Source organism: Ahaetulla prasina, chromosome 8 (genome assembly GCF_028640845.1).
Source record: "Ahaetulla prasina isolate Xishuangbanna chromosome 8, ASM2864084v1, whole genome shotgun sequence".
Classification (NCBI taxonomy): Eukaryota; Metazoa; Chordata; class Lepidosauria; order Squamata; family Colubridae; genus Ahaetulla; species Ahaetulla prasina.
In genome coordinates, this window is record NC_080546.1 from 37,990,427 (window position 1) to 38,009,920 (window position 19,494).

Below are 19,494 nucleotides of genomic sequence, written 5' to 3' on the forward strand. Positions count from 1 at the left end.
TCATCCCTGTCTTCAAAAAAGGAGACCCCAGCCTAGTTGAAAATTACAGACCAATCTCTCTATGCGGTGTCACCTGCAAAGTCATGGAATCAACATCAACCAATCCATTACCCTCCACCTAGAAACAAACAACCTACTCTCTAATAAACAATTTGGTTTCAGAAAAAAATTATCATGTAATTTACAACTTCTTCACTGCAGAAACATATGGACTATAAATCTTGATCAAGGCAAAGCAATTGATGCAATCTACATAGACTTCTGTAAAGCTTTTGACTCAGTAGTACACAATAAACTTCTCCTAAAACTAACATCCTATGGCATCTCAGGACCCCTCCACAAATGGATATCTGCTTTTCTGTCTAACAGACAACAAGTGGTCAAAATTGGCAATGCTTTATCAAATCCTGTTCCTGTCAAGAGTGGCGTTCCTCAAGGCAGCGTCCTTGGACCAACACTCTTTATACTATACATTAATGATCTCTGTGACCACATCTCAAGTAATTGTGTTCTCTTTGCTGATGATGTCAAACTATTTAACACCACCAACAACACAACTACCCTTCAAAAAGACCTTGACTTTGTATCCGAATGGTCTAAAACTTGGCAACTCCAAATCTCAACTAGCAAATGTTCAGTCTTACATATTGGAAAAAAGAACCAAAACACTAAGTACAGGCTTGATGGACATTACCTTACAGATGACCCTCACCCTGTTAAAGATCTTGGAGTTTTAATATCAAATGATCTAAGTACCAAAGCCTGCAACTACATCATAAAAAAGGCTCTAAGAGTTGTAAACCTAATCTTACATAGCTTCTTTTCCAAAAACACTACACTACTAACCAGAGCATATAAAACATTTGCTAGACCAATTCTTGAATACAGTTCGCCTGTTTGGAACCCATACCACATCTCTGACATCAATACAATTGAACGTGTCCAGAAATATTTTACAAGAAGAATTTTCCACTCCTCCGAATACAACAAAATACCTTATGCCACCAGACTTGAAATCCTGGGTTTAGAAAATTTAGAACTCCGCCGCCTTTGACAGGACCTGTGTTTAACTCATAGAATCATCTATTGCAATGTTCTTCCTGTTGAAGACTACTTCAGCTTCAATCACAACAATACAAGAGCAAACAATAGATTTGTACTTAATTTTAACCGCTTCAATCTTGATTGCGGAAAATATGACTTCTGCAACGGAGTTGTTAATGCTTGGAACACACTACCTGACTCTGTGGTCTCTTCTCAAAATCCCAAAATCTTTAACCAAAAACTATCTACTATTGACCTCACCCCATTCCTAAGAGGTCTGTAAGGGGCGTGCATAAGAGCACAAATGTGCCTACCGTCCCTGTCCTATTGTTCCTCTTCATTATATCCAATTAATATAGTTATTATATACTTATGCTCATATATATGCTTATATATTATACAGTTATTTCATGTTAATGCTTATATATACTGTTATGACAAAAATAAAAAAATAAAATAATAAATATGTATGTTAAAAGGTACACACACTTTCTACAACTGCTTAACACTCCCTGCCACCTCTCTTCTTCAAGCTATACCATGAAAATTTCCAAATAATTAACTCAATGGTGGGTTTCAAAACTTTTTACTACCAGTTCTGTAGGTGTGGCTTGGTAAGCATGGCATGGCTTGGTGGGCATGGCAGGAGAAGGATACTATAAAATCTCCATTTCCACCCCACTCCGGGGGAAGGTTACTTCAAAATCCCTAATTCCTCCAGATCAGCTGGGACTTGGGAGGCAGAGAATAGATGGGGGTGGGGCCAGTCAGAATTTTTACTACCAGTTCTCCAAACTACTTAAAATTTTCGCTACCAATTTTCCAGAACTGGTCAGAACCTGCTGAAACCCACCTCTATTAACCACTATAGAATAGGGAAGTGGAGCCTTCTTTCAGAGTGAAAGATGGAAATTCCCTGGAATCATTCCAACCACCAATCTAAAGTCATTCTTCCTTGGAGAGATTTATCATTCTTTATCATTACCTATTTGATCAAAAGACAAGATGTATAATTTGGTATCATCAGCCTATTAATGATAACACTCCTTCCCCGCCAGCAATGCCCTTCTTCAACAGCTTCATGACAATGTGAAACAGGAGTAGATGGAAAAAAGATTACTGAGGGACTCCACAGATTAGAGGGATCCAGATATAGTAGAGATCTCCTCTTTCTCTACCACTGATTGGAATCAATCTTTCAGGAATAAGAACTGAAGAAAAATAATAATGTTCCTGATATCAGCCTTTTAGAGGTAGTTTTGAAGGATGCTGTGTTCCATGTCAAAACCCTCTGAGATGCTAAAGAAGACCATGAGGATTGCACTCTGCCAATTCTGATCCCTCAAAAGGTCATTAACAAGCATCACCAATGTAGTTTCCATACTACAGGTAGTCCTCAACTTACAACAGTTCACTTAGTGACCATTCAAAGTTACAATGGCACTGAAACAGTGACTTATGACTGTTTTTCACACTTCTGACCATTGCAGCATTCCCATGGTCACGTGATCAAAATCCAGATGCTTGGCAACTGACTTGTATTTATGATGGTTGCAATGTATCGGGGTCACGTGATCACTTTTGCAAACTTCTGATAAGCAAAGTTAATGGGAAAGCCAGGTTCACTTGACAACTATGTTACTAATTTAACAACTGCAGTGATTCACTTAACAATTGTGGCAAGCGAGATCATAAACTCACTTAACAAATTTCTTGCTTAACAACATAAATTTTGGGCTCACTTGTGGTCGTAAGTTGAGGACAGATGTATAGCCCAGGTTTAATCCTGTCTTCCAAAGACCCAGCCTGTTTCTTCTAGAGTTCTTATAAAATTACCACTTTCTGTGCAACCTTTCCAAAATAATTATCAAGGCAATTGGATCAAGCAAAAGTTTCTTGAGCTGGAGCACAGCTTTCTGCAAAAGAAATATTGTGGACCAGGGGTAAAATGCTACACCGGTTTGCACCAGTTTGGGTGAACCGGTAGTAATAAAAACTACCAGTTCAGGTGAAACGGTAGTAAAAAAAAGCTACTGGTTCCTCTGAAATAGTATTTCCAATGATCAGCTGTGCTGCTTGAAATCCTGCTTTCTAGTGAATATAAATCACGTGGAACAGCTGTTCTCCCCTTCACTGTTCTACTTACCTTCAAAAGGCTCTTTTTTCTGCATGAAGCGTGCGTTTGTGCGCACTGTGCATGCGTGGGCAGTGCACCGGTAGCAAACCGGAGAGGATTTCACCACTGCTCTGGACTCAAACCCAAGTCAATTTATTGCTTGGATCTATTTCCTTCTACCCTATGAGAGACTTTAATCAAACATAAAGAGCAGGGGTCCAATTCAGAAATGACAGGTCTAACAATGCAGAGAGTTTTATCCACTTCTTCGAGACTCACAAATGATACTAGATTATTTAATAAATTGAAATAAGTGGATTGAGACAGAAGAATAGAGGACTGGACAGAGAGTGTCCATAGCTTAGAGAAGCATTTTGCTTGACACCATCAACTGATACAGAGACAAAGTAATCAAGTGGCAAATGTGAGCCTTACTTACTACTTATTAAGCCTATGTAGTGTACATTGAAATCTTTGTAATGATAATAAAAGACAAACTGCAATTGTTTTTTCATTTGGTTATTTACCGTTAGGAATTATTTTGAGGCACCTTCTTTCATTGATTCCAGCAAATTTGATAAGAAAATAACACCTTAAAGTTATTCAAGGAAATAACTTTGTATAAACATACTCAATAAAGTTGTATTCTTCTCATTGTATTTTAAGCACTCCTCGAACTCCACAACATGATTTGGGAATTAAAAAGTGAGCATTGCTCAAACAAAAAGTTATTGCATAAAATGCGTGCATATTTGAATAAATGATATTTGATTATATGTTTAAGGGCTTAGGATGTTGACTATTGTTATTTATATCTATTACTGATTTTATTTGTTTTTTGTCTGTGAGGAATCCTAATAAGGAATTCTTGGTATACTCAATATTCTTGGTTTTATTTTTTTGAGAAATTGGTATAAAACTTTGTAGCTATTCCTCTTTCATGTGATTGCTTACAGAGAGGCCAGACACGCGACTGTACTATTGTAATAGTATAATTCAAATAACTGGTTCTCCTTGAAAGAGTTAGGAGAGCTTTTATATTATCCATTTTCCATTTCTTCACAAAAAACAGACAAACCTTCAGACAGTTGTTTAGGAGTGTGTAGAGATGTAGCATGAATTTATAATTTTGTAAAGTCCACAGCTGAAGAACTATTGTATATAGTAATCCTAAACATTACATACCAAAGTTTAATTAAACCAAATAGGAAATGAATCTGAACGGGAATGTAAAACCAAGGGGGATTCTTGGTGCTCTCTGAACCTGCTTCTTTTCTTGCAGATGTTTCATTACCCAAAGTAGGTAACATCATCAGTTGTAGTCATTGCTTAGTTTGGGTAATGAAATGTCTGCAAAAAAATAAGCACGCTAAGAGAGCACCAAGGACTTCTCATCTGAGCTACAAATATTTTTCTTTATAAGTAAAGAAAGTCAAGTCAAGTCTGGTTTAAATTTTGAGTTACAGCAACCCATCTATTATCAAAACTAGTTCTACAATGAGGACCAAGCTTAATTATGTTTACTGGAAGGCTAACAGAACACCATGGTTGATACTTTGGAAGATGGAGGAGATTTTTAGTTGATGATACTTAAAGTTTTTTTAAAAGTGTTTTTTTAATAAGCTATAAGAAGGCTGCTCATTAAAGGTTAGCAAGGGTAATGTGAGTTGTTCTGCTAATGCCCGGGATGTATGGTGGGAGGGATTCTGCCTAAAGGAGCTTTTATGGTGCTTTTGGATGGATGAGAAATACTTCCTTTTAACTTTTCTTTTTCTTTTTCTCCAGCAGTTGTAATGGTCCTGAATAGTATGAGTGTCAGCTGGAGTGCCCGCCTTCAGATTTTCCTAACCTTTTGCAAGCTTGTAGCAATTCTGATAATTATAGTCCCTGGAGTTATGCAGCTAATTAGAGGTATGAACTGAAAAGTAAATGCTATTTTATGTGCTTTCATCTCCCTCCTTCCCATTCTTGCCCCTACCAAAGATTGCTTATGCCAGCAAAAATCTTTTAATTAGTCTCTGCTTGTTCAATTTAAGTTCCATACTGTCAGGTAAATAACTGGAAGTAAAACTTACATTGCAGCATCTGGCTATGAGATCATACTAAGTCTCCATCTATCATTTTTAAATGTTGGGCCAAAATATTGTTTCTTGCAGCAAAATCAAAAACAAGCAAATAGGGTCTCAAAAATTCTTGTAATGATAGAAGATCCAAGCTTCTGTACTATCTATTTTATATAGAACAGTGTAGTGTATTTGTAATACAACTTTATAGCTTTTCTCTTTACTGGAAACATCTTGTATAAAGCACCACTCCCACTAATTGGTGTTCACTCTTAAAATGTTTCTTAGGTAGAGTGTTTAAAGTTCTTTAAGCAGATAAGTGAGTTCTATTCCTTTGGACTGCTGTTGGCTACTGTAATATTATGCTTGTAGCAGATGCTGGTCATAATGTAAAATCTCTAATGGTGTGGATTTACTACAAAAATAATATTTTATTACCATTATTCCAAAACTGTTTCTTCATTATGAAAACATTTTTCATCATGATCTAATTTAGCTATATGATAAGGATTTTGGTTCCTGACTTCCCCTTTCTCTTTCTGTATGTGTGAAGGGGAATCAAGTACAGTTTGGAATAAGTCACAGTTTCTGTTAGATTCCAACATAAGAATTGTAATTTGTCTAAGCTATAGCCAATTAATGAACCAGGATCTGAAATTAGGTGATGACTAAATGTTCAAACCATATTTTTTCATAGTCAGATGTTTAGACACAAGAACAGTTCCCCCACTCCCCAACGCCACCACTCTGCTAAACTAATAATTCCCTCAACACTGTTAAACTATTCACATTAAGCTGCATTACTATTACTATTAGTCTTCTCATTATTCCTGTTACCCATCTCCTCCCACTTACGACTGCATGACTGTAACTTTGTTGCTTGCATCTTTATGATTTATATTGATATTGTTTCCTAGTATGATTTGATTGCTTATTGTATCCTATGACAATCACTAAGTGTTGTACCTTATGATTCTTGACGAATGTATCTTGTCTTTTTATGTACACTGAGAGCATATGCACCAAAGACAAATTCCTTGTGTGTCCAATCACACTTGGCCAGTAAAGAATTCTATTCTATTCTATTCTATTCTATTCTATTCTATTCTATTGTATTCTATTCTATTCTATTCTATTCTATTCTATTCTATTCTATTCTATTCTATTCTATTCTATTCTATTCCACTCCACTCCACTCTACTCATAGTGGAAAGCTGACTAGGAATAAAATATTTAAATTTACTTGCTCCAGATTTTAAAAAAAACCCACAGAAAAGCAAAGAAATAAGTGCCAAAATATTATAGCATGGTTTGTACATTATGTCTATATGTGCACACACCCCTACACTTTAAAATAGACAGTGATGAGTTGCGTGCCTGTGTTCTTGAATTTTAAAAAATGGCATTTTCAAGGATGGCCCCACAGTAAAATTGGAAAATCTTAAAGGGATACAATTAAGAGTAACTTCCTAACTGGTAAGTTTATCAGAAGTAAAAAAAAGTTAATGTTTTATTTTCAGCAGCAACTGTTGCATTGTTCAAGAACTTCTCAAGATGTTGATACAAAAATTGGGCTGCAATTCGTAAACCACACATTGCAATAAATTCTCCAAAATGTTACAAAAATGGCATGGGGAAATTTATTTTCATATATATATATATATATATATATATATATATATATATATATATATATACACACACATACATATACATATATATATATATATAGGCTATTGTTTCAGTTTTTTCTGAAATTTAAATTAATCTAAAAATGCAGATTGTGCTCTGTATGCATTCATAATGGAAAATGTTATCAGTGATATTACACCTGGCATGTAGGAACAAATATTTTTGGATTTATATAAAGGATTGGGGTAGATAAAACCGAACTGGAAAAAATTACTGTATATGGATTTATCTCTGGGTTGTTGATGTTGGTAACATTTTAACCTTAATAAAATTGAAATCAACTTTGGTATGTTTTTTTTTTCTTTCCCAGGAGAAACTGAGCACTTTAAAGATGCATTTTTTGGAAATGCAGCCAGTGTCAAAGGATTGCCTCTAGCTTTTTATTCTGGAATGTATGCTTACTCTGGTTGGTAAGTTATACTGCTGATTTACTGAATGGCTTTTGATTAAGAACCTTCTTGCCAAATAAATTCTAACCCACAGAGACATTGCCTGAAGTTCTCCTTTAGTGCCTCTTTGAAGCTAAACATGGGGTGGAAAGAGATCCTGTTCTAGTGAAACTTTTCATATGTGAACTCCAAAACAGGGAGTTTCAGAGGCAGATTCCAGAGTTATCTGCAATTTCAGGGTGCCCAAGAAAAGGTCCAGGACAACTGTCACTATATATGACAGTGTGTAATTTCCTTGATTCCATAGGAGGAACCAAGGGAAAAAGTGCTATCAGGGTTTCAGTACAATAGATAAGATTATACTGGTTTCATTTGAGTAGTTTTGCTACTCTGAATTCTCAATTCTACCAGGTCATAAGGTGGCTTCTTTGGTTTGAGTTTATAGAGTGCTATGAGAATCCTTTCAATAGTAAATGCCTTTGTTTATTTTTAATAATAATAATAACAGAGTTGGAAGGGACCTTGGAGTTCTTCTATTCCAACCCCCTGCCCAGGCAGGAAACCCTACACCACTTCAGACAAATGGTTATCCAAAATCTTCTTAAAAATTTCCAGTGTTGGAGCATTCACAACTTCTCAATCAAGTTCTTTTGATTTAGGCAAGACATCATATATAGCTTACTTTAATATATAAGTCCATCCAAACTTCAACATGGTATGCAATAGAATTCCTGTGACATAGCAGATTAGAGGGGTGTTTGGTGGTCTCTGAGCTTGCTTGTTTTCTAGCAGATGTTTCATTACCCTAACTAGGTAATATCATCAGTGCTAGTAAGGAGTGCTGTTTGTCATCAGTTTATATTCTGGTGACTTACCTATCTGTGTGAAGATGTGTGTGTGAGAGAGATTTAGGGATTGTTTGGTTGTGCTGTTTACAAATGGCTCTTTGGCAGTTTCTTGATTGGGATATTGCTTACTTGATTGTTGGTCTGAAGTTGACCAACTTCAGACCAACAATCAAGTAAGCAATACCCCAGTCAAGAAACTGCCGAAGAGCCATTTGTAAACAGCACAACCAAACAATCCCTAAGAATCCCCCCATCCCATTCTCACACCAACAGGCAAGTCACCAAAATATAAACTGATGTCTGCAAGAGAATAAGCAAAGTCAGAGAGCACCAAGGACTCCTCATTTCAACCCTGAGCTACAAATATTCTCCTTTATTGATAGCAGACTAGAGTTTAGTAATTCTTGCTATTTCAAGAATACTTGCAGCTTTTGGTTTGTTTGCTAGAATTATATTCTGTCTTTTGTTCAGGAGCTTAAGATAGCACATAGAAAACTACCTCCTCCTATTTTTCATCACAGAATTTTGTGAGGTATTTGGGACTATCTGCCTTGGTAAACCTACCCAAAGTCCCCAATGGGCTTCCACTTATATTGTGAGATGATATTTTGATGTAATATAAAACAGGTCCACATTGGAGCTTTACTTCCAATTTTGTAGTTGGTCCTATACCATAAATCTGGTTATGCTTCTCCTCCTATATCACGTTTATTCCAAGCACATATTAAGACAAACTATTCAAGTAATATGAGGCCTTTGAACTATGGTGCTGGAGAAGACTCCTGAGAGTCCCTTGGATTGCAAGGCGAACAAACAAGTCAGTCCTAGAGAAGATCAACCCTGACTGCTCCTTAGAAGGTCAGATCCTGAAGATGAAACTTGTTAAGTTCGGGAAGTAACGAGGCTGGAGACCAGGGTAGTGACAACAGCTCTTTAATATATGGTGAACCCAGCAACCTGGCTGGGGAAAAACAACCCTTTATATACTGTTTAACCGGCGGCTTCAACCAATCAGCAACGTGCTTGTTTCCCGCCTAAATATTTAAAGATACATAACACTCCTCCCCTCCCAGAAAACACTTTACCACTATTTACATATTATTTACATGTTATTTTTCGACGTAGTCACGCAAATAACCTGGGCGTCTCCTAATTCTTTCGGACCTGCGCGGTTCAGTCCTGGGTGGTGTTTTGAGCTGGTCGGAGGGGCTTTTTTCTCCTCCCAGCTCTTTCTCTAGGCCATCGGGCCCTGGATTACTGGCAGTTCCCTTTTCTTGGCCCTCCGGCCATGGATTACTTTTGGAGTTTTCCCTGTTGTCTCCTTCGGGAACTTGATGGCGTCGCTGGACCTCCGGGACCTCAGCTAAGTCTTGCGCCTCCCCCGGGTTATGGTCAGCTGTGGGTTCAAATAAGGAATTGTCATGATCTGTCTCATTTAGCTCGGGTTGTTCAGCTATTCGTTTCCTTATCTGATCTATGTGGCGCCTCCATACTCGGTTGTCTTGTAGCTCGACCAAGTATGACTTTGGACCGGTTGCTTTTATGATTTGCCCTGCGAGCCAACTTGGGCCGTCCCCATAGTTGCGGGCCCACACTCGGTCACCTATGCCCATTTCCCTCGTTTTTTCTAGTTCCCCCTTGTAACTCTCTGGTGTGTAATGGGGATTCAAACGGTCCAGTGGCACCGGAGTTTCCGTCCCATCAATAATTCGGCTGGGCTTCTGCCTGTCGCAGTGCTTGGGGTTCTGTGCTGAACGGCCAGAAAGAAATCTATCTTTGTTTGCCAGTCACCTGGCTTGAGCCTGGACAATGCCTCCTTAGCGCTCCGTACGGAACGCTCTGCAAGGCCATTCGACGCAGGGTGAAAAGGCGCAGAGAGGGCATGTCGGATGCCCTCCTCTGCCAAGTATTCCTCAAACTGGGCTGCCGTGAATTGCGGGCCGTTGTCGGACACCAGAGTGTCAGGCAACCCGTGGGTTGCGAATAGGTGGCGCAGGGCTGCGATTACTGCCTCGGCCGTGGTGGATTTCATGAGTATGATCTCCAGCCATTTAGAGAATGCATCGACAACCACGAGGAAGGTTTGGCCGTGGAAAGGGCCAGCAAAATCAATGTGGATTCTTGACCAGGGCCCTTGGGGCTTTTCCCATTCCCTGACTGGGGCCGTTGGGGGTAGAGGTCTGGACTCTTGGCAAGCCTGACATTTCCCTACCCTCTCAGCAATCTCTGAGTCCATGAGTGGCCACCACACATAGCTTCTTGCTAGCCCCTTCATCCTTACGATCCCTGGATGACCCTCGTGGAGGAGGTCTAATACCTTTCCCCTCAATTTATCCGGAATTACCACACGATCACCCCATAACAGGCACCCCCCTTGAGCCGAGAGCTCATCATGTTTTTTTACAAATTCCTTAAACCGTTCGCCCGGCGCAGCGGGCCACCCTCTTTGTACCCAACCGAGTACAGTCCTTAACATAATGTCCCGGTATGATGCCCGAGCCACTTCCTTAGATGTGACTGGGCCAGAGTCCAAAGAGTCAATAAGGAGGATGGGCGTCCCCGGAGTGGGGTCTTCGATCGCCCCTGGTAGTGGGCATCTGCTTAACGCGTCCGCATGCCCCACTTCTTTTCCTGGTCGATGCTGCAGCTTGTAAGAGTAAGCGGCTAAGAAAATAGTCCATCGAGTCAAATGTGGCGAAAGTGCCACAGGCGTTGGGCGGTCGCCAGCCAGTATTCCTAATAGCGGTCTGTGGTCAGTCACAATTTCAAAGTCTCGCCCAAACAGATATTCGTGAAACTTTTTTACCCCTGACACAATTGCTAGCGCTTCCTTATCTAACTGGCTATAGTTCCTCTCTGTGGAGGACATCGTTCTGGAGTAGAATGCTATAGGGGCTTCTGTGCCGTTTGGGAGTCTGTGGCTGAGCACTGCCCCCACCCCGTAGGGAGATGCATCGCAAACCAGCACTAAGGGCAATGCGCTATGGTACTGGATGAGCAGGCTATCGCTCGAGAGCAGGTTTTTTACCGCTTCGAAAGCCCTACTTTCCGACTTTCCCCAAGACCAAACAGTATTTTTCCCTAGAAGTTTATGCAGCGGTTCAGCAACGGTCGCTTTGTTTTTTAAAAAAACCGCGTAAAAATTCACTAGCCCCAGGAATGCCTGTAGCTCAGTTTTGTTTTTGGGCGCTGGGGCCTTTCTGATTGCCTTGACCTTGCTCTCAGTGGGGTGAATTCCTTTCTTGTCTATTCGGTAGCCCAAGAATTCGACAGACTCTACCCCTATCTGGCATTTGTTCACTTTAACCTTCAGTCCGGCTGACCGGAAAATGCCCAGAACTTTTCTTAAACGCTCCCCCAATTCCTCTACGTTTTCTGCTGATATTAAGACATCATCGAAGTAGGGAACTACCCCTGGGAGCCCTTGCAGAAGTCGTTCCATTAAGTTTTGGAACAGCCCCGGTGCCACACTCACCCCAAATTGTAATCTGGTACACTTGAATGCACCCCTGTGGGTTACAATCGTTTGGGCTTCAGCTGTGTTGGCGTCTACGGGCAGTTGTTGGTAGGCTTGGGCCAAGTCTAACTTTGCAAAGACCTGCCCTTGCCCCAAAGAGTGCAGCAGGTGTTGCACCACGGGAACTGGGTAAGCGCTTTTCTGTAAGGCTTTGTTTAGCGTCGCCTTGTAGTCAGCGCATATTCTAATGGACCCATCTGGTTTTATTGGGGTGACGATTGGCGTCTCCCACTTTGCGTGGTCGACTGGCACCAAAATCCCCTGATTTATGAGCTTATCTAGCTCCTTGTCAATTTTCGGTTTCAGGGCAAAAGGGACTCTCCTTGCCTTTAACCTAATGGGGGCTACCTGGGGGTCTAAGTTGAAGGAAATAGGGGTCCCCTTGTACTTGCCCAGGCAGTCCTTGAAGACATCTTCGAACTCAGTCATGAGTATGTCTTTCAGGTTACAGTCACTTCTGTAGATGCCAGTTACTCCCATGCCCAGTGCACGAAACCAGTCTAGTCCTAGCAAACTAGGCAGGGTCCCTTCGACGATCGTGATGGGTAGGGTCTTCTTGTGTGGTCCGTACTCGACTCGGACGGAGGTGGTCCCTCGAACAGGGATGCGATTCCCTTGGTAGTCGTGGACTCGTAGCCGTTGTGTTTGCAGGTGGCGCTTCGCGACTGACGGCAGTGACTTCGCCAAAGTGTCCCAGGACATGATGGTGATCGCTGACCCGGTGTCCACTTCGAGTCGGCACCGGACTCCTTCTATTTTGGGTTTGGTGAAGATCTTCTTCTCCACTCGGGTTGAGGCGCGGCCTATGACCACCGTTGTTTGGTTTGAATCCGCGCCTTTTTTGTTTGAGCCAATCGCGGGTCGCCTTGCCGATCCCGCGCTCTGATTGGCCGATTTGAATTTTCAGCGGGAAGGTTGGGGAGCTCGACAGACTTGAGCTAGGTGCCCTTTCTTCTCGCACCGCCGACATATTGCGTCCTTAAACTTGCAGCGTTGGCGCTGGTGTCGACCCCCGCAACTTCCGCATTCGTCCGGGTTCTCTTGGCCCCGTTTCTCAGTTCGGCAGACCCCTTCCTCATCCTCACCGTCAGATTCGGTTTGAATCTCTTCTTGGTGCACCGGGGTTGACTTTGTGCTCGCCTTTGGTGTGATAGGCTTTTGCAGTGTCTCCGCCGCTTGGGTGGACATTTCATGCGCTCTGGCTTCGTCCAGGGCGTTTGCCAGCGTCAGATTGCTCTTTGATAGCAGCCGCCTCCGCAAACGCATGTCTCGGACCCCCCTGATGAGTTGCTCCAGCAGCACCTCGTCCAGGTCTCGGTACCCGCAGTCTTTGGAGGCTTTCCGTAGGGCGGCCATGTAGTCGCCGATGGATTCGCCCTCTAACTGTCGGCGCTCTCCAAATTCAAAACGCCGCACGTATTTGGACGGCGTTGGCGCGAAATGGTTTTTTAGGAGGGTTTGCAGAGTTTGCCACGATACCGATTGTAACGGCGTTGGCTCTGCCAGGGCTTCCGCGATGTCGATGACCTCGGGACCGCAGTGGCTCAAGAAGTATGCCCTTTTGCGGTTGTCTGGAACTCCTTGCAGTTCGTTAGCTTCTAGAAAGCTTTCGAAACGGGTCATATACGTTCCCCATTTCTCTTTAGCCGGGTCAAACGGTGCGGGCGGAGTGTAACTGGCCATCTCCGCTTTTCTGCCCTGTGTTTGCTGGGTTCGGTTCTTTCGTGCTTCAGCTCGGTTCTGGTGCTCTTTAGCCTCGAGATCCCACCCTCGTCGCCAGTGTTAAGTTCGGGAAGTAACGAGGCTGGAGACCAGGGTAGTGACAACAGCTCTTTAATATATGGTGAACCCAGCAACCTGGCTGGGGAAAAACAACCCTTTATATACTGTTTAACCGGCGGCTTCAACCAATCAGCAACGTGCTTGTTTCCCGCCTAAATATTTAAAGATACATAACAAAACTGGAGTACTTTGGCCACTTAATGAGAAGGAAGGACTCACTGGAGAAGTGCCTAATGCTGGGAAAGATTGAAGGAAAAAGAAGAGGACAACAGAGAATGAAGTGGCTGGATGGAGTCACTGAAGCAGTAGGTGTGAGCTTAAATGGACTCCAGAGGATGATAGAGAACAGAAGGCCTGGAGGAACATTGTCCATGGGGTTGCGATGGGTTGTACATGACTTTGCAACTAACAACAATAACAATTCAAGTAATATATAGAAATAGTTCTAAAAATGATGGTGTTAACAGCAATTTTGTTTTTATAGGTTTTACCTCAATTTTGTTACTGAAGAAGTAGAAAATCCTGAAAGGTATGTACCCACTCTTCTTAACTTTTAGCAAAATTCTTAAACTTTTTAAATTTATATTGCTAGTTAAAAAGTAGGAAAATATTGTGTTTAAGATTATCTTTCATGATGGTCAGATTGTTTTTGTTTTGCAGAGTCCAAACATGTTGCTTCAAACTTTGCTATTTTTGATTTGACTTGTCCTGAGTTAATAAGCAAGTAGATCTGTAATCTTCCTTTCAGTAATACGAGATCATTTCAGTGCCAAGGCCCTAAGGGAGCGTTAACATTCTTAATGAAGATTTTATAACAGATGTTATATTGGATATAAGTCAGCCAAGTTGTTTTGTGATTTCATCCTACTAAGACCCAATTTAAATAAGGAAGGACCCTGTGGACAACATTCATGTAAACCGTTGATGCTTTAAATGGCAGCATACAATTAAACTATTTATGTGCAGGTTTAATATGTTAACAATCTGAGTCCTATGAGGATGTTTTGCTAGACTTTTAGCATTGTTTGTAAATTTTCCATTGGATACATAAGAATTTTTTTCAGTAAGGACTCCCTTTTTATGACTCTATAATCCTTTAATTTGGGGTAGAGTTGGGATATAGCGAATATATATATGCCTCCATCTACCATGGATGTCTGGTATTTAAATCTAATTGGGATTATCTAAAGATTCTAGAATTGTGATGGAACTTTACTACCAGTGCAATGTAATAATGTTGTTATGTATTCTGGAATAGATATACAGTAAATTCAAGTTTGGCAACTTGCAATTGCAGAGCTACAGCCTGTCCTCTCTCCCCCCTTCTTGCAACCCCTGAAGTTCAACACATTTGGTATAATGGTTGAAAATCAGCAAAATGTTTTCATATAACTTTTAAGTGGGCCAACATGAATATTTAAGATCCCTAAATGTATTTTACCTGGTTCAAAACTGTAGGAAAATCCTTCTCCCATTACCTCAAAATTGGAAAAGAAACAGAAAAAGATAATCCCACCCATGTATCAATTTTAATTATTGTCTCATCCTTCAGAAATATTAACTGATCCCAGAAAGTTGAAGTCTTTTGATGTAGGCTGAAATATTATATAGTTGAATGGAGATCTAAGAGCAGCAGGGGATACTTTTGTCGGGAAAACTTAAGATTTACAAAAGACTACAAAATAATACACAGCATAGCTTTGAAAACTAAATGATAGAAAGTTCTAAAACTCTTCATTTTCCAAGATAATGAAAAAAGTCTGAAACAAGGAGAAAGATGGAAAATATGCCCAGTATGTTTAAGTGCAATCTGTATAAACTAGCACACTGAAATGAACCATGGAGGAAATCTGTACACAGGCAAATTTGTCTTATTAGACACAGAAAAGATAGCAGATTGCATTTTGCTTATTTTCTTTGGGAATGTTGTTGCCATCTGTTTTGCACAGATATGTAATTTTCAAGCTCATTTGAATTGGTTCCAAAGAATGTTTCAAACTGTGGTTATTCAGTCCTAAACAGTAGACTACTTGTATAGTGTCCACTACCACTTCCAGATTTTATCTATTCTGTCATAAGTGCATGGTGACTCAATACAGATATAGACGTCTATGTAGAAAGTGGGGAAGCCCCGTCTTTCTCTGAAATCCTTTTGTTTGGAAAAATGAATACTTGCAAAAATCTGACCAAAGGATTCAGAGAAAAGGACAAAGAAAAGGACAGAGAAAGGGAAGATAATTAGAAACTGTTTTTTCTTGCCACAGAAAGTGAGGCCAAAATTAACAGATAAAACTTGCAGCTAATTTTATTTCATTTAAAGAAAAAGAAAAATCCTTTGACAGTAAGATCTTATAACAGTAGAATAATTTACATACAGAATTTATGGTTGTTCCATCACTAAAGGCTTTGAAACCAAACTATCATTTCCGAGAGTGATTAAATTGATTTTTTTGCACAATGCAGAGAATTGGACTGGATGATGCTTACATTGCCCAACAACTTCACAATTGTATAATTCTATGAATTATGTATACATATCAAATAAAAAGTGCATGCTATGCATTTCTTGGAAGAAAGGTGAAAAAATGTATTCATCTTTTGGACTTTTTAGCCCGATATTTTAGACTTTGGAGCCCAAGTTTGCAAATTGTTTGGAAATAAATTAAAACAAAGATGAAGTGTGGAAAATAAGAAACTTAACAACATTAACATATTTTACACATCATTAACATCTGTACTGATATAGCGTGGCCTATTGGTGAAGACCTCACCCTTCACCTGGAAGGTTGAGAGTTCAATCTTAGGTAGCGGCAGATATTTTTTTCCTAGGGCACAAAGAAAAAATATCTGCTGTGAACTCTGTGTGGTGTCAGGAAGGGCATCTGATCAGTAAATTCTCAGCTGCTAGCTGCTTTGGCATCCAAGAAGTAGACATTGTTTCAGAGGCAAGAAAGGTTGAAGTGTTTGGAAAAAACTTTCACCTTAAAGCACCGTAAGATCAAATAATATCTTTTTATAGACTTTACAATTTTGGGGATCATGCTTATCATTTTGAATAGCTACATAACCTCACTGTGAAGAGATATATAAATTAACCAACTAAGCAGTCAAAGAAGACTTTGGGCCAGATGATTAGTTTATTGTATTATTGTACTCTAGCTTGCTTTGCTGTGGGCCTTTTATTTAAAAATGCCAGAGTTGATGTTCAAGTTCAAAATTACTGCAGAGTTTCTTTCACAATGGATTTTCCACCTAGAATCATTACAATTGCCATGAATGACATCAGTTCTGTAATTGTTCGAGATGTAAAATTGGTAATACATTGTGACAAACTATACAGCATATGCTAAACACTGCTAAACATAGAAGTAAATAAAGATTTTGTCTGTCTATGTTTTGCCAAAATGAATGCTTGCTCCAAAATTAGTCATGTACTTCATGATCCAGAAGAATGGCAGTTCGTATTCCTGTTACTAGTTCATGCCCAAACAGTAATAATTACCTTTAATAAGGTAAATTATACCTTATACGTCTTGTTGAGCACATTTGGGATGAGTTTGACCCTGTGGCTCCCGAGGACGTGGACAGGCTGTTGGGGAGGCTTCACGGCACGACATGTTTACTGGACCCGTGTCCTTCCTGGCTGGTACTGGCCACTCAGGCGGTGACACGAGGCTGGCTCCAGAGGATTATCAACGCTTCTTTGTTGGATGGGGTTTTCCCTGCCGCCTTGAAAGAGGCGGTGGTGAGACCCCTCCTTAAGAAGCCCTCTTTGGACCCAGCTATTTTGGGTAATTATCGTCCAGTCTCCAACCTTCGCTTTGTTGCGAAGGTTGTAGAGAGTGCTGTGGCACGACAGCTGCCCCAACACCTGGATGAAGATGTCTATCTAGACCCGTTCCAGTCCGGCTTCCGACCCGGATACAGCACGGAGACAGCTTTGGTCGCATTGGTGGATGATCTCTGGAGGGCCAGGGACAGGGGATATTCCTCTGCCCTGGTCCTATTAGACCTCTCAGCGGCGTTCGATACCATCGATCATGGTATCCTGCTGCGCGGTTGGGGATTGGGAGTGGGACGCCCCTTATATCGGTGTTTCCCCTCCTCTCTCTCTGACCGGCCCCAGACGGTGTTGACAGGGGGGCAGAGGTCGACCGCGAGGGGCCTCACTTGTGGGGTCCCGCAGGGGTCGATTCTCTCGCCCCTGCTGTTCAACATCTACATGGAACCGTTGGGTGAGATCATCAGTGGTTTCGCGGTGAGATACCAGCAGTGCGCTGGCGACACCCAGCTGTACTTTTCCACCCCAGACCACCCCAATGAAGTTGGCAAAGTGCAGTCCCGGTGTTTGGAAGCTTTAGGGGTTTGGATGGGGAAAAACAGGCACAAGCTTAATCCCTCCAAGACGGAGTGGCTGTGGATGCCGGCACCCCGATTCAGTCAGCTGCAGTCGCGGCTGGCTGTTGGAGGCGAGTTACTGGCCCCAAAGGATAGGGTGCGCAACTTGGGTGTCCTCCTGGATGATCGGCTGTCGTTTGAAGACCATTTGACGGCCGTCTCCAGGAGGCCTTCCACCAGGTTCGCCTGGTTCGGCAGTTCGCCTTCCTTGATCGGGATGCCTTATGCACAGTCACTCATGCGCTCGTTACCTCGCTTGGATTACTGTAATGCTCTCTACATGGGGTTCCCTTGAAGTGCGCCGGAGGCTTCAGTTAGTCAGAATGCAGCTGCGGGTTATAGAGGGAGCTACGTAGCTCCCATGTAACACCGCTCCTGCGCAGACTGCACTGGCTGCCTGTGGCCTTCCGGTGCACTTTAAGGTGTTGGTTATGACCTTTAAATCGCTCCATGGCTTGGGACCTGGGTACTTACGGGACCGCCTGCTGTTACCACACGCCTCCCACCGACCCGTCGCTCCCATAGAGGGACTTCTCAGGGTGCCGTCCGCCAAACAATGTCGGCTGGCGGCCCCAGGAAGGGCCTTCTCTGTGGGGGCTCCCACACTCTGGAACGAACTTCCCCCGGGTTTACGCCAAATACCCGACCTTCGGACATTTCGCCGCGAACTCAAGACTCATCTTTTTATCCGCGCAGGGCTGGCTTAAATTGGGATTTTAATATTTAAATTTATTAATTTTAAACGGGGTTTTCTTAGTATGGTAAATTTTAATCATTGGGCTAATTTAAAATAAGTTTTTTAAATCGTATTTTAAACTTGTATATTGTATTGTCGGTTTTATTATGCCTGTACACCGCCCTGAGTCCTTCGGGAGAAGGGCGGTATAAAAATCAAATAAAATAAATAAATAAATAAATAAAATAAATAATAATATTACAATGACTATGCTGGAAAATAATTATATGGCCAAGACTAATAATTGCACCTGAATAAATAAATCTCTGTAACAGAAGGCATATATTGAATTAGAGTTAAGTCATTCAGCTAAGCTGAATCCTTTAAAGATTGATTTATGTAACATCTTTTCAAGCCCCTACCCCCATCCCAGACTACAATAGTCTTTTTTCCCTCCTTTGGTTTGGAGCAAACACTGATATTATTGCTCATCTGGTAAAGGATAATTAAGCAACCATTTAATTAGAAACAAGATGATGGAAAAGAATAAGGTAGTATAAGAACAATTTAATTAAATAAACTGTAGAACAATAATTGATAGCCAGTTTGATCTAGCAGTTAAAGGCATCAGGCTAGAGACTTTGAGATTATGGGTTCTGGTCAGTGGTGGGTTTCAAATTTTTTTTACTACTGGTTTTGTGGGTGTGGCTTGGTGGGCGTGGCATGGCTTGGTGGGCATGGCTTGGTGGGTGTGGCAGGGGAAGGATACTGTAAAATCCTTTTACAGTATCCTTTAGGGTTTTTTTTTAGGATTTTAGTTTGAGTTTAGTTTTTTTTAGGATTTTAGTTTGAGGAGAACTTTGTCGTGGTACATGACAAACTTCTCCTCAAACTAAAATCCTACAGCATCTCTGGACCCCTCCACAATTGGATAACAGCGTTCCTGTCAAACAGACAACAAGTGGTCAA

General features: G+C 41.2%; 1 protein-coding gene across 2 annotated transcripts in view; it reads left to right on the top strand.

Annotated features, from left to right (window-relative positions):
• The window catches only part of SLC7A11 (solute carrier family 7 member 11), a 72,504-nt gene that overhangs the window by 14,271 nt on the left and 38,739 nt on the right, over window positions 1-19,494 (top strand). Inside the window, exons 4-6 of one of the 2 annotated variants that reach the window (XM_058192981.1) lie at window positions 4,946-5,071; window positions 7,226-7,325; window positions 13,936-13,980. In XM_058192981.1, coding sequence (XP_058048964.1) covers window positions 4,946-5,071; window positions 7,226-7,325; window positions 13,936-13,980 — 271 coding nt within the window. The remainder of the gene's footprint in view (window positions 1-4,945; window positions 5,072-7,225; window positions 7,326-13,935; window positions 13,981-19,494) is intronic. The other variant, XM_058192982.1, reaches the window with a different exon arrangement.